At 46.7% G+C, this 15153-nt stretch overlaps 1 protein-coding gene across 2 annotated transcripts in view; it reads right to left on the bottom strand.

The window, feature by feature from the left end:
- The window catches only part of LOC130380274 (beta-galactoside alpha-2,6-sialyltransferase 2-like), a 34165-nt gene extending 22342 nt beyond the window's left edge, over positions 1-11823 (bottom strand). For both annotated transcript variants that reach the window (XM_056587423.1, XM_056587424.1), the window contains exon 1: positions 10252-11823. In XM_056587423.1, coding sequence (XP_056443398.1) covers positions 10252-10485 — 234 coding nt within the window. In that variant the 5' untranslated portion in view covers positions 10486-11823. The remainder of the gene's footprint in view (positions 1-10251) is intronic.
- Between the last annotated feature and the right edge of the window lie 3330 nt (positions 11824-15153).

Below are 15153 nucleotides of genomic sequence, written 5' to 3'. Positions count from 1 at the left end.
CGGGGAACGTAGTCGGGAGCAGGCAGGGTCGGGGAGCCGGGACGGGAGACAGGCGAACGAGGATCCAGAAGGACGAGGCGGGGAACGTAGTCGAGGACAGGCAGGGTCGGGAAACCGGAAACCGGAGATAGGCGAATAGCTGGAGAGACTTGCATGAACCTAACAGCGAAGACAATCTGGCAACAGGTGAACAGTGTTCAGCCAACTTAAAGGCTCCACTAACCACCTGATGCAGCCCAGCTGCGAGGGTGAAGGGGGCGTGACGGACAGACCGTGACAGGACCCCCCCCCCTCAAGGGACGGCTCCTGACGTCCCACCAGGTTGGTCAGGATGGGCTCGGTGGAAGTCCCTGATAAGGGACGGGTCTAAGATGTTGCGGGCGGCCACCCAGGAGCACTCCTCGATGCCATAGCCCTTCCAGTCCACAAGATACTGAAAGCCTCTTCCACGGCGTCGGGAACTGATGAGTCTACGGACGGTGTAGGCTGGCGCCCCATCGATGAGCCGGGGGGGTGGAGGGGGTCTGGAGGAGGGCTGAAGCGGGCTCTCACAAACAGGCTTCAGCTTGGCGACATGAAATGTGGGTTGAATCTTCATGGATCGTGGGAGACGTAGACGGACGGCCACAGGATTGATTATTCTGGAGATGGGAAACGGACCCACAAACCTTGGCGCCAACTTCCTGGACTCCACACGGAGCGGGAGATCACGAGTGGACAGCCAGACACATTGTCCTGGGGTATAGCAGGGTGCCGGAGTGCGACGTCGGTTGGTGGACCGTCGGTAGCGGTCGGAGGTGCGGAGAAGAACCGAACGAGCCTGCCTCCAGGTGTGTCGGCACCTCCGAATAAACGCCTGGACTGAGGGAACCCTGGTCTCACGTTCCTGCTCGGGAAAGAGAGGTGGCTGGAACCCCTGGGAACACTGGAAGGGAGAGAGGCCAGTGGCCGAGCTGGGAAGGGTGTTGTGGGCATACTCCACCCACAGGAGATGTTTGGACCAAGAGGATGGGTTGCGGGAGGCGAGACAGCGCAGAGCAGTCTCCATCTCCTGGTTCATGCGTTCAGCTTGACCATTGGTTTGTGGGTGGAATCCAGATGACAGACTGACCTTGGCTCCTAGGAGGGTACAAAACTCAGACCAAAAACAAGAGGTGAATTGTGGCCCTCGGTCTGAGACCACGTCACAAGATAGTCCATGCAGGCGGAACACATGTCTTAACATAATTTCTGCAGTGTCTCTGGCGGTGGGTAATTTGGGTAACGGGATTAGATGCGCCGTCTTAGAGAAACGGTTCACAACAGTGAGGATAACAGTGTTACCATGAGAGGCAGGTAGTCCAGTGACAAAGTCCAAAGTGATATGAGACCAGGGGCGATGCGGAATCGGCAGGGGTTGGAGGAGACCGGGCGGGGCTTGATGTGAACCCTTGCACTGGGAACACGTTGGACAGGCAGCGACAAACTCCTTGGTATCCTCTTGCATAGACGGCCACCAAAACCGCTGACGCAGCAGAGCCAGGGTGCGCCTCACCCCAGGATGACAAGCAAGGCGGGAGGAATGACCCCACTGAAGAACCTGTGAGCGGAGACTAGCAGAGACAAACAAACGACCACTGGGACAAGAGCTTGGAGCAGGATGCTCCGTCAGGGAGCGCTTGACCTTTTCCTCCATCTCCCAGGTGACTGTCCTGATGACACAGGTGGAAGGGAGAATATTCTCCGGCTGGGAGGACAACGCATCGGGTTGGTACTGCCGGGATAGGGCGTCTGGCTTAAGGTTCTTGGAACCTGGGCGGTATGAAAGAGAAAAGCCAAATCGGTTAAAGAATAGAGCCCACCTGGCTTGCCTGGAGGTCAGACGCTTGGCTGAACGGATGTATTCTAGGTTCTTGTGATCTGTCCAGACCACAAACGGTAGCTCTGCCCCTTCCAACCAGTGTCTCCACTCATCAAGGGCCAGTTTCACCGCCAGTAATTCACGATTCCCAATGTCATAATTCCTCTCCGCCGGAGACAATTTGCGGGAGAAGAAAGCGCATGGGTGGACCTTCTGGTCCATGACCGAACGTTGCGAGAGGACAGCTCCCACCCCCGTGTCAGAGGCATCCACCTCCACGATGAATTGACGGCCTGGGTCTGGGAAGACGAGAATGGGAGCAGAAGTGAAGCGTTCCTTTAACTCCCCGAACGCCCTCTCGGCCACCGACGACCACCGGAAGGGAACGCTTAGGGAGGTGAGTGCCGTGAGGGGGGCTGCCACCGAGCTGTAGTTCCTGATAAATCGCCGGTAGAAATTAGAGAACCCAAGGAACCGCTGAAGTTCCTTGCGGTTTGAGGGAGTGGACCAACCTGTTGCTGCTCTCGTCTTGGCCGGATCCATCTGAACATTCCCTGTACCGACGATGAACCCCAGGAACGATACCTCTGGGACATGGAACTCACACTTCTCGGCCTTGACGAACAGCTGGTTCTCCAGGAGCCTCTGCAGCACCCGACGCACGTGCTGCACATGATCCTGTTTGGTCTTAGAGAAAATTAGAATATCATCCAGATAGACGAACACACAGATGTTGAGCATATCCCGAAGCACATCGTTTAACAGACCTTGAAACACAGCGGGAGCATTGGTGAGTCCAAACGGCATGACCAAGTATTCATAGTGTCCACTAGGTGTATTAAAAGCAGTCTTCCACTCGTCCCCCTCTCTGATGCGTACGAGGTGGTAGGCGTTTCGGAGATCGAGCTTAGAAAAGATGGTGGCCCCTTGCAAAAGTTCAAAGCCTGATGAGATGAGTGGAAGGGGATACCTGTTCTTGACGGTTATGTTGTTGAGCCCCCTGTAGTCGATACACGGCCTCAGGGACTTGTCTTTCTTCGAAACAAAGAAAAACCCAGCTCCAGCAGGAGACGAGGAAGGCCGGATGACCCCTGCTGCCAGTGACCCCTGGATGTACTGCTCCATGGCTCTGTTTCACGGAGCAGACAAGGAGTAGAGCCCCCCTCTAGGGGGCGACATGCCAGGGAGCAAGTCAATGGCACAGTCGTACGGTCGATGAGACGGCAAGGAGGTAGCCCGGGTCTTATTGAAGACCTCCTTTAGATCCAGGTACTCCCCAGGAACACTAGACAGGTCAGGGAAATCTGAAATGGCAGGCGGACTAGGAGCAGACGAAAATGCAGCTTTAAGACAGACAGCATGACAGTGTGAACTCCACTGTAGGATGGTTCCTGTAGACCAGTCTATGTGTGGATTGTGTCTTCTTAACCAAGGATACCCCAGTATGACTGGCTGTTGAGGAGAGTGAATGAGGTGAAAGGAAAGTGTCTCGGTGTGATTACCTGACATGCTCATTTGGAGGGGGACTGATCGATGGGTAACCCGGCAAAGAAGACGGCCGTCGAGGGCCGTGGCGAGGATGGGTTTCTCCAGGAGCTCGCGACCAATCTCCAGTTGGGAGGCCAGCGACATGTCCATGAGATTGGCGTCGGCACCGGAGTCAATGAGGACACTGAATGTGCGGTCCTGCCCGGAGTAGTGGAAACGAGCCTGGAGCAGAGGTCGAGAGGGCATTTCAAAGTTCACGGTCTGACTCACCAGCGCCCTCTGGATGACTGGTGAGCCCTGCCTTTTACTGGACAAGTCGAAACAAAATGGCCATCCTGACCACAGTACATGCATTGGTTAGCACGTAAACGGCGCTGCCTCTCCTCCATGGATAGCTGAGACCGACCCAGCTGCATAGGCTCAGGTGAGCCACTAGGGGCGTGCTGAGACGTTGGAGGCGGCTGGAGATCTCGCGGAGAATGGGGCGGCGCTGGAGAGACTGGAACCTGGGCTCTCTCCCTCCACCGTTCCCTGAGACGTCCGTCGATGCGAACGGCAAGGGCTACCAGGTGGTCCAGGTCAGTAGGGAGATCCCGGGCTGCCAGCTCATCCTTGATGCGGCCGGAGAGCCCATGGTAGAAAGCGTCTATGAGGGAGGGACCGTTCCAGCTACTATCAGCCGCGATAGTACGGAACTCGATAGCGTAGTCCGCGACGGTTCTCCCACCTTGGGTTAGATTCAGCAACCCCCGAGCTGCCTCCCTACCCGGAGTCTCAAGATCAAAAACCTTACGGAACTCCGTAGAGAAATCACTAACCGAAGCGCAGATAGGCGAGTCCCTCTCCCATTCGGCGGTTCCCCAGTCCCTGGCTCTTCCGGTGAGCAGAGAGACAATGTAAGCCACCCGGGACCGCTCAGTGGGAAAGGCTGAGGGTTGGAGTTCAAAGGAGAGGGAGCACTGCACCAGGAAGGGGCGGCAAGAACCAGGAGCCCCGGAGCAGCGCTCCGGAGGAGGCACACGAGCCTCAGACGTCGAAGCGGAAACGGGATGAGGAGCGGCGACGGGTAACCTCCGCAAGTGATCCCGGACCGATTCCATGCTGCTCTCGTGGCGAGCGACCAGCGTCTGCAGACCCTCCGCCATGATGGTAAGTTGTTGGTCATGGCGTTGCAGGACGCTGCCTTGCGCCTGTAGTTCGTTCTGGAAAGAATCTGAGTCGGCTAGGTTCATGTTTTGGCCAGATTGTACTGTCACGCTCCACTGAGGAGACTGGCAGAATAGAACCCAAAAGCACGACTCAGAGACAAGCAAACACAATGAACTTCCGATCTTTACTTCGTCAAGCAAATCAACGGGGACAGTGCGGAGAATAGTCGGGGGCAAGCAGGATCGGGAAACCGGGGCAGCAGACAGGCGAGCGAGGATCCAGAGGGGCGAGACGGGGAGCGTAGTCGGGGACAGGCAGGATCGGTAGCCGGGACAGGAGACAGGCGAACAAGGGTCCAGAAGGGCGAGACGGGGAACGTAGTTGGGAGCAGGCAGGGTCGGGGAGCCGGGACGGGAGACAGGCGAACGAGGATCCAGAAGGACGAGGCGGGGAACGTAGTCGAGGACAGGCAGGGTCGGGAAACCGGAAACCGGAGATAGGCGAATAGCTGGAGAGACTTGCATGAACCTAACAGCGAAGACAATCTGGCAACAGGTGAACAGTGTTCAGCCAACTTAAAGGCTCCACTAACCACCTGATGCAGCCCAGCTGCGAGGGTGAAGGGGGCGTGACGGACAGACCGTGACAGATGCAGGCTGTATGCGGCCCGCGGGCCGCCAGTTGCCAATCCCTGACATAGACGAACACTTGACAAACATAGCCGACAAAGGGGCGCTCACGTTCCCCTTAGGAATCCTTAATTCCGGTGTATCCTTGTATGAGAGCGAATAGGCTTTACATAGTCTTATGGTTTATGAGTGTAACCAAGTCTGGGCACCATGCAGACTATCCAGACACCATCTTGCTTCTGTCCGCCATCTTGGATCCCTCAGGTAACCATAATAGGGGATTATCACGCTTCCTGGTTCCGGTGGAGGGATTTGTCTTCGTTGTGCATGAAAACTTCCGGCGCACTTCCACCATGGCTGAAACAAAGGCTAGATGTCACTGCTCTGTTCCACTTTGTACATCTAACAAACAACACCAACCCTACTTAAGTTTTCATGGATTCCCGACTGAAATGAGTCTAAGGAAGAAGTGGATTCAAGCGGTTCGCCGGGATGAAGGGCCAAACTTTAAAATAAAACAAGGTAGCACGTTTGTTTGTAGCCGGCACTAGTGAATCAGACTACAAACGCTACAGCTAGCAACAAACCGGGGTCACACCAAGCGACTGAAAATCAGGTCTGTACCCTCCCGTTTCCAGTGGAACAACTGGGGACTGCCAAGAAGGGGGTCTTTTTATAAAAGAGCATCAACTCGCTTAGGCCAAGACGTTCACCCATCCCTTCCTCTGGAGCAACTGCTGCCCTGTGAATAAGAGCCGATGGAGGAGATCTCAGCTTCGGTGGTGATGACAGAACATGATTTCGGTTCTGCTCCTAAACCAGGTTTGTCAGTGTTTGTTAGTGTTCTGAAATATTGGCTTACTATTACCCCATACTGTTCTTAAACCACCTACCTGACAGGATGTACTACCTATGGTTTAATCACAGAATGGGCTCTTAGTAGGTTATACCGAGGAGGTAGGTCAACTTTTCAGAACTCGGCACAAAATGTTTAGTCTTATTAATGTCCCAGCATTTGACCAAACCACAATGTGAAAAGCTTCATCACAAGTACTAATGTTGCATTTTATATCTTACTTAATTGTAAAGGTGAATATTGAGCTATAAAAAGCAAAATTTAAAAGCAATATTGAGCTACAAAAAGCAATTTCTTTAGAGGTCCAAACTGCTTCCAATATGCAAGTCACAGCCAAAATCTGGGTTAGATGTTTTAATTTTTTTTCCTCATCTCATACAGGTGCACTGGATGCTGCTGCTGTACACATACAGCAATTGGAAGAAACAGTCAAGGAGCTGATGGGAGCTGTCACAGCTGAAAGTGGTTCAAGTGCCTTTTCACAGATTCTGTGTCTCAGACGCGGACATCCTTTTTTACACCAGATTCACGTCAAGAGATGTTTTTTGTGACTTCTGGGAGGTTATTCAACCATCTGCCTCCATGTTGGTTTATTGGTCGAAAGCTCAGAAAAAGAAACAAACATTTGAACCCATTTCTCCCAGTCCAACGTGTAGACTGCAACTGGTTGAGTTTTTTCTCTTCTGCTGCCGGGTTGCTGCAGGCCTGCAAGAGAAGGTGCTGGCTGACATGTTTCAGGTCAGTGTGTCCACTGTCTCCCATGTTGTTATACCGTGGGCCAACTACCGTTACCTGCTCCTTGGCTCCCTCCCCTGCTCCTTGGCTCCCTCCCCATCTGGATGAGTAAACAGCAAGTCAAGAATACCATGCCAAGCTAATTTGTGCAGTACAGTCTAGATGTTCGGGTAATCATCGACTGCACCGAGGTGCAGTCGATGATTACCCGAACATCATCTTACAAGAACACAACAACCTTTAAGGCCTTGATTGGGATTGCCCCTTGTAGTGCTGTGACTTTTGTGTCAAGTCTCTTCACCGGCTCCATCTCCGACCCAGAGCTGACTGAACGAGGTGGACTGCTGGATTTACTGGAGCCAGGAGATGGCTGCATGGCAGACAAGGGTTTCACCATCGAGAAGCCACTAGCTGATCGTGGGGCAACGCTGATTATACCACCCTTCAAGATGACAGGTAAGCATGAAAGGAATGAACATTTCAAATTAAAACTTTGACCCAAATGTGACCATTAAGATATGCAGACAAATGTTTAAGATGGACAGAAGCACTCACAATAATATTACTAATTAATTTATCTCTAACCACTGCGCAGTTCACTGAAGAGGATGCTCTGAAAACACAAGCAATCGCTCGACTTCGAATCCTTGTAGAAAGAGCAATAGGCAGAGTCAAGGAATACCGCATCTGGGAACACACTGTCCTTTCACCTTGTCTGCGACAGTCAATCAGCTGTGGACCGTCTAGTGTGATGACCAACTTCCAGGGACCACTTGATTTAAAAGGCTACATCCCTGTGTTTCTACCCAAACATGTACCTATAAATATTAAATATAATATATAAATATTAAAACGAGAGGCACTGAACATTTGGAGTGGTCCCTTCATTTTTTCCGGAGCTGTAATTTTGTACACTGAAAACATTGTATATATTGAATGACATGTATGTAATTGAATGAGAAGTCTTTAATCTATAATCAATTTTAAAGTCCAGTCAGTCCATCCTGAAAGTATTCAAAATAATGTTAAAGGCACCCAGTGCAACTTTCGAGGCTTAAAAATAAACATTCAATTTCTAGTCTTTTTTACACGTAGTAAGTTTCAATAACTCCATACCATTAAATACCGACATTCAAGCAGCAAAGATGAGACGTCGTTGTGTGGTGAGAACTGATAGAAAATCGATAACAACAACAATGCCGCCATTTTCTTTATTTTTTGTAACCTACAATAAATAAAGCAGGCTTCCAGTCAATGGAAAAATGGCTTCTCCCCACCGGCGATTGTTGTTGTTTACGATTTTCTATCAGTTCTCACCACACAGCGACGTCTCATCTTTGCTCCTTGAATGTCGATATGTAATGGTATGGAGTTATTGAAACTTACTACGTGTAAAAAAGACTAGAAATTGAATGTTTATTTTTCATTGAATGTTTACATAAAGTTGCACTGGGTGCCTTTAATATATAATGTAGTAAATTATGTCCTCAGAAAAAGGGAATGAATTAAATCCTTTTATTCTTTCAGTTCCTTTATTCATTCAGTTCATTTCACATTCATTTCACTTTCTACTGAAGATACACATTCATATATGTACCAAAGAAGTACAAGTCTACCTTATTTTTCATCTCTTATCATTTCATCCCTCCAGACTGAGCTGACGCCAAACCGACGTTAGCATAAGCCAACCTACCTAGCGTAAGCTAGCTAGCAGACACTCGCATTCGTAGTCGATATATTTCTCGAAAAATAAACAATCCTGGTACAGTTTGGAGCGGGCTGTTATGGAGTGTTGTTCGGTAAGTCTGTGAACTTCAGAAAACGTGACTTTGGGTACATTTACCAGGGATGTCGTGAAAGTGAACTGCCGGTCCTCCATCATCAGTTCGCCAGAGTGATGAGTGATTCACCGGATGTCACAGTGCACAATGAACACCGAATGCGGAAGTACTACGTATCAGCGTGATAATCCCCTATCAAGGCCAATCAAGGGAGCCACTCCCACAGTTACCATGACAACCAGTTACCCACCAGCTCAACATTACCCAACTGTAGGATCGTGACACAAGGCATTTAATTGAAAACAGATATCCCGCGATTGGAAGTTTTTCCCTCCCTCTCTTCGGGCCCACTAAATCCATGTCACTGAAATGGATATGGTTGCCGCCAAAGCATCCTGGGAAATCGATGCCATCTCTCTGGCGCGTAACGCACATCTGAAGCCCGCGGCCCCAGGTGATCATCGTGAGATGTGCAGAGAGGTCGCTTTGGAAGAGTGTGTACGGGCTGTCACTGTTGTTGTCCCTGCCAACAATATCCATTCGTTCTGTGTGACGGTCGGCTGAGTTCCCGTGGAAACCACCTTTCTGTGTTTCCATTTGTTGGGTTCATCTCGTTTCCCACAGAGGCCATAATCAAAAGGTCCTAAGGTTATCGTAAGGCGATATAGGTGTTTCTTCGTTGTCACTGTAAAGGGATAATAGACTTCCTTCAGCTCATTCCCGGTCGCCCGTGTTCACCCACTGAACAATGCACTGCAAAACGGAAAAGTGCTGCTTGTGGGCGGCTTTGGACTTTTATCATGCTACATCGGTGCCACAATAAAAGCGCGCTGAAGTTCAAGGGGAATAATGAAAAAAGTTGAGCCTATGAAAAAAACCTTTCCTAAACAAATTAGGTGACATCCCACAGTTATAAAAATTAGAGTAGAGTAATCCCAATAAATATACTTTTCAGCTCAGAAAAATGCATGGTTGGAGTGTAATTGCCTTCGATACGTGCAGTGCATTTGAGTGTGATATACGTCAATACATTTATCATGATCACCTCTTGGATTGCTTGTAAATTAGTAATTCTGCTTGTGTAAACGACCCTGGCATCAATTCTCCAAGGGCCTGTAAGCTCTCCCTGTGATCGTGTGATTGTGTTACCTTGTAAACAATAGAACCAACAGGATAACCGATTGTGTCTCTCTAACGTCACTGACCTTTGATATTGCTATTAATGTTTCACTCATTGAAACACTGTACGTTCGATTTATGAAGTGTCATTGTTACATTTTCATATGTCGGTTTGTGTTCATGTGTTTTTCTGAATTTATAATCACTTTGTGATTGTTGGCTATTTTTACTGTATGCTTATGTTATGACTTTTATCATGAAGTAAAAATGTCCTTGAGTGTCTTAAAAGACAATAAAACACAAGACAAGTAATGTATTTATATTATTATTATTTTTTTTAATTATTATTATTAGCTTTTTTATTCTTCTCTATTTTTTGAGGGAGGGCCAGATGACATCCACAACAGTGGACTGCACTGAACATAAAACATATCATGCTTATTAGAAACAAAACACCACAAGCAACAGCAGCCGGCATGGGGGGTTCAAAAGCATCCAACTCCAAACCCAATCCTTACCCTGCTCTTAGAAATCAGTGGATACATCGACCCAATGAGAAAAAAACACAGGACCCCAATCCGCAAAAGCATTTTTTGAACAACATTTACAAAGTGGATGCACAGTGCTGGAGTAAAGTGCAGCTTTTGGGCGTACCTCTGACAGGTTGAGGGAGTAGGGCGCTGGGTCCCAGGCCACCAGGGTCACGTTCCGGTACAGGAAGCTGGAGTTGAAGTGATGCTTGTGTAGGGCCATGATCTGGGTGGGGAGGGTCGGGGGTGGAGAGAGAAGAAGAGGGTTTCTGGGTTGGTGATGATGAAGCCATCTACACAGAACACAATGCTGTGGTGGCCCCTCTAACACCATCTGATGAAGGTGTATATAAACCATGAGCAAATAATTGTGTTTGGTTTTTCATATAAATAGACATTTCCAACTTTTACACTTAATAACTATGGTTGTGGGTCAATTGAAAAAGTGAATGTGTGTGTGTGTATGTGTATGTGTATGTGTATGCGTATGTGTATGTGTGTGTGTGTGTGTATGGACATCTGAAAAACACATCTATATCTCTCCCTTTTTCAATGAGAAACAGAGACAGACAGACAGACGATGACATGATGACACATATTTATAAATCATAAACGCTTGCTCTTACCTGTAAACATTTATAATAAATAACCAAACAAATACAGCCTGTTCCCAGTCCAACGGCGAGCCCATGGCTACACGCTGAGTGCCATCAAATAGTATTCATTTCAGGCCTGACTGCAATCACTCATATTCATTCAGAAAAATGATGCACTGATGCACTTTGGGTTTGGGGTTCACGTTGTGAGTGTCGCCTGTTGAACATATACACAGTGGTGTGAAGTGATTCATCTCTACTGCTCACAAGACAGTAGTTGAATTACGTTTTTGTGTCTCAAAAACTCAAAAAATGATTTTCCAGCAAATGTATGTATTTTAAACGGTAGTGATTGAGCCACTGGCCCGCTGATAAACACCCTTTGCTTCTGCAGTATGATGAATGTTACGAACTGGGTGTCAGTGACGACACTACTGGTGTTGTGTATTGCCTGTTTAAGGCCCCGTCCACACGAAGCCAAAACGGCGAAACCGTTACGGTTTCGATCTATCCGGTTTCGAAGTATTTCCGTAAAGACGAAGCCAAGCGAAACCGGATGGATCTGTAGAAACGCTGTAGTAAACATTCCAGGCCCATAAGGGGCGCTGCTTCTGGTACACAAATCCAGAAGAAGAAGAGGCGAGCATGCGCATAAAGGCTGCCCCCCGAACCACTAACAACACAAACAAACAGCTCTTCTACGATGGCGAACTAGATTCTCAATAAATAATGGCTTAGCAACCCAACAAGGGACATGATATGCTGCAGAACGATTACAAGGCAAGGCAAGGCAAGGCAACTTTATTTATATAGCACTTTTCATACACAAGGCAGACTCAAAGTGCTTCACATATAAACATTGTCATACAATAAAATAAAATAATAATAGATAAGTAAAAGAAAAACATATGCAAAGAAATGGGTAAATTAAAAAGGCATTTTAGTATTAAAAAAAAAAAAATAGAGGCAAAGTTAAAAGCTTTTTAGAAAGTGCAATGTATTTAAGATTTTAGCAGAAGGCTATAGCAAACATAAAAGTCTTCAGTCTTGTTTTAAAGGTGCTCAGAGTTGGGGCAAGTCTTAAATCCTCTGGGAGTTTATTCCAGCTATTGTTGCATAGTAACTAAATCCTGCTTTCCCATGTTTTGTGTTTACTCTGGGGATAATTAACAGATTGGTCTCAGAGGATCTTAGTGGTCTAGAAGGCTGATGTAGTGGAAGCATATCAGTTAAATATTTTGGGCCTAAACCATGTAGGGATTTATAGGTTATGCAACATGATTTTAAAATCAATTCTCTGACCTACAGGAAGCCAATGTAACGATTTCAGAATTGGTGTAATATGATCAAATTTTTTGGTCTTTGTTAGAACTCTAGCAGCAGCATTCTGAACAAGCTGAAGCTTCCTCAGAGTTTGTTTTGGGAGACCTGTTGAGGAGACCATTGCAGTAATCAAGCTTACTAGTGATAAAGGCATGTACAAGTTTTTGTAAGTCTTCGGTGGACATGAGCCCTCTAAGTCTTGCTACATTTTTAAGGTGATAATATGCCGATTTTGTAACTTGTAGTCCGCCATCATCTTTTTTGTTGTGATTTCTGAGACTCCGCGGGCTTAAGAGCCATTGGCTAGGAGGTCGAGGGGTGGGGCGATGACGTCATGGTTTGCGGTTTCAGTCGGTTTCAGGCGTCCACACGAAACCAAAACGAAACCGGATAGATTTGAAACCACCTTCGAGGGTGGTTCAGAAGTTTGCGGTTTCGGTCAGCGGATTCGCCGGCTTCGTGTGGACGGAAGGCCGAACCGTACAAGACCTTTGCGGTTTCGCCATGAAATCGGCTTCGTGTGGACGGGGCCTTAGTTTGTCCCTCCTGGGATGCGGTCACACCCTCTCTTATGCTACGTGTTGACGTTGTTGTATGTGCCTTCTCTGAGTTCAATACTAAAGCAGTGCATATAAAATGCTCACGGTCTGGTGTCCTTATTAGTTGTACTGAGTTTGATATCCTAGTATACAATAAAACTGGCGACGAGGTAATGCGTTATTTAGGGATGGGAATTGATAAGAATTTCACGATTCCGATTCTGCTTATCGATCCGATTCCTTATCGATTCTCTTATCGATTCTCATTGGGTGAGAAAATATAAATGTGTTTGTTTGCATTACATCTCTTTAATATCTGATCAGAAGTGCTTCTAGTATTAGGAAATTGTACATTTTTCAAATCAATTGGTCTAGAAGAAAAAATATATGTTTCGCTTTTTAAGCCCAAATGCCATCATTATGTGCCATACAACTAAAAACACAGACTGAAAACAGCCAAGTAAGAGCTTGTGCCTTTTGGAATTCTAACAGTGCTCATTTGCATTCAACTTTGTGTAACCCAGGTAGTAAATCTTCCAGGCTATTACCTCCATTATTTTGGAAAATTAAGCTGCATTCCATGTGATTTGTTGTTAAATTTAGTTTTTTAAAGAAATAACCTATTCCCCAATTTGGTCACAAGGTGGCAGCAGAGGCGCAATCAATACTCTTTTAGTTGCGAAGAAAAAACGCTACGAGTCATCATCTTACTCGCACGTGTTTCTTGTTCTTCCTCGTGCCTGCTACGCAGTTCGTGCGGATGTTGGAGAAACAACATAGCTGTACCTTGATAAAACTGAGTCAGAAAGTTGATAACTGAAATAGAAAGAAGATATTGATCAACATTGAGACGCTTGAGAAGCTGTGGACATCGTGTAGAACTCTGTTGAACTATTGATTGATATTCCGGTGAGTTATGGCCGCTGCTCAGCATGATACGTTAGCATGCTAACTGTATTAGCGATTTGTTGCGCGCTGCTAAAACTACAGATTAGCCTTGAACTTTTATCAAAAACCAGTCGGGATATTGTTGAAAAGGTGGTAACATGACTATATGAACATGTGATAAGTGTATATGTGCTGTGTTTATGTGTATGTGGACATTTATTATGGACTTAATGAATGTTTTTCCTTATTTTATTATTCTTATTTCCTTATTATTTTATTATTTCTTTTTCCTGAGATCTCAGAGGTTTTTGTTTGGTACAATTTCATTTAAGAAAACCACTTGTGAAGATATTGAAGGTTTAAGGTTCTTTGTGAATTTAACTACATTACTGTTGTTATCATACTAAATTGTTTATTACTATTACTAGAAGTGTGGTACTTTCGTGCCTTAGCAGTATTTTGTTCTTCATTCCATATATCTGCATTGTGGAATACTGACTCCATAAGTTTGTTTTCAATATATATATTTTTCTTCAAACTAAATCGCCAATCGGTTGTCGTGGAGTTATTTGGGGTGGATATTACAGGTATATCCTTACAGTATAACAACCAATCTCCTCATCGAATCTAAAATAGATAATGACCCCTGCCTCTTGGTTTTTAAAACACACTAGCTTAAGGACTTAGGTGCCAGAGGGGTTACAAAAGTGGCGAGCTAGCCAGGAGATTGGTGTCGATTAAAATAGTTTCCACCCCAAATATTTTGCAGATATAATTTAACAAATCAATATACGCTCAAACTGAAATTATGGTTGTGTAGTTGTTAAAACCGCTGTTAAAAACAGAATACATTTAACTGAACAAACAGTCAGTATAAAATGGATCTTTGCAACCAATTCGACTTGCATGGGCCTAGTTGGCTTTATGTCACAGGAATAGATGAAACATGCACTGATAAAGAGATAAATGATTTTTTTGAAGTAAATGGGGACATTGAAAAAATCAGGGTCCCTGATAAACCAGACAAGCCAAAAGGTCGAACCCTTATACAGTACTCATCGGTACAAACAATATCAAGACTCGATCCTGCCAACCTTGGCAACCTACCAAGCCCTTATGATCCCACTCTCACCTGGCATGTGAGAAGCATTCGTGAGGTGTGTCAAGAGGACCTAGGGAGGGAATTAGCCCAGCGATGTTTGGCTGAACTGAGCACTCTGCGGGAAAAGCAAAGCTGGCTTTTGGGATATGCTTCAGCATGATTTGCAACATGTCCAGCCTGATTCTGCCCGCCACAGAGTCCCGATACCCATTTTGAGACTTTAGATCAGCATGCCAAACAGCTAGTGGTGACATACCAGAGCTAAACCCACCCAATCTGGTTGCCAGTACTCTCCCTCCCAATGCTCCCAAAGCTCCCACTTTCTTTGACGAGGGCACAATAAATCCACCTCAAGTTCAGAAAGTCATTGTTGAACATTTCATTCGTAATGACACAGCGCCATCCAGCTACAGCCAAAGCAGAGTGAAAACCTTCTCAGGGCGACTACCAAAGCCAAATGGGGAAGCTGATTATGATGCCTGGCGCATTCAGGTAGACCTTCTCTGTAATGATGCTTCATTGTCTGACTCTCAAAAGTGAGAAGAATACTAGAGAGCCTGCTCAGCCCAGCTGCTGAT

This window comes from Gadus chalcogrammus, chromosome 4 (genome assembly GCF_026213295.1).
Source record: "Gadus chalcogrammus isolate NIFS_2021 chromosome 4, NIFS_Gcha_1.0, whole genome shotgun sequence".
NCBI lineage: Eukaryota > Metazoa > Chordata > Actinopteri > Gadiformes > Gadidae > Gadus > Gadus chalcogrammus.
The sequence above is the reverse complement of the archived record's forward strand: the minus strand, read 5'-3'. Positions and strand labels throughout refer to the sequence as shown.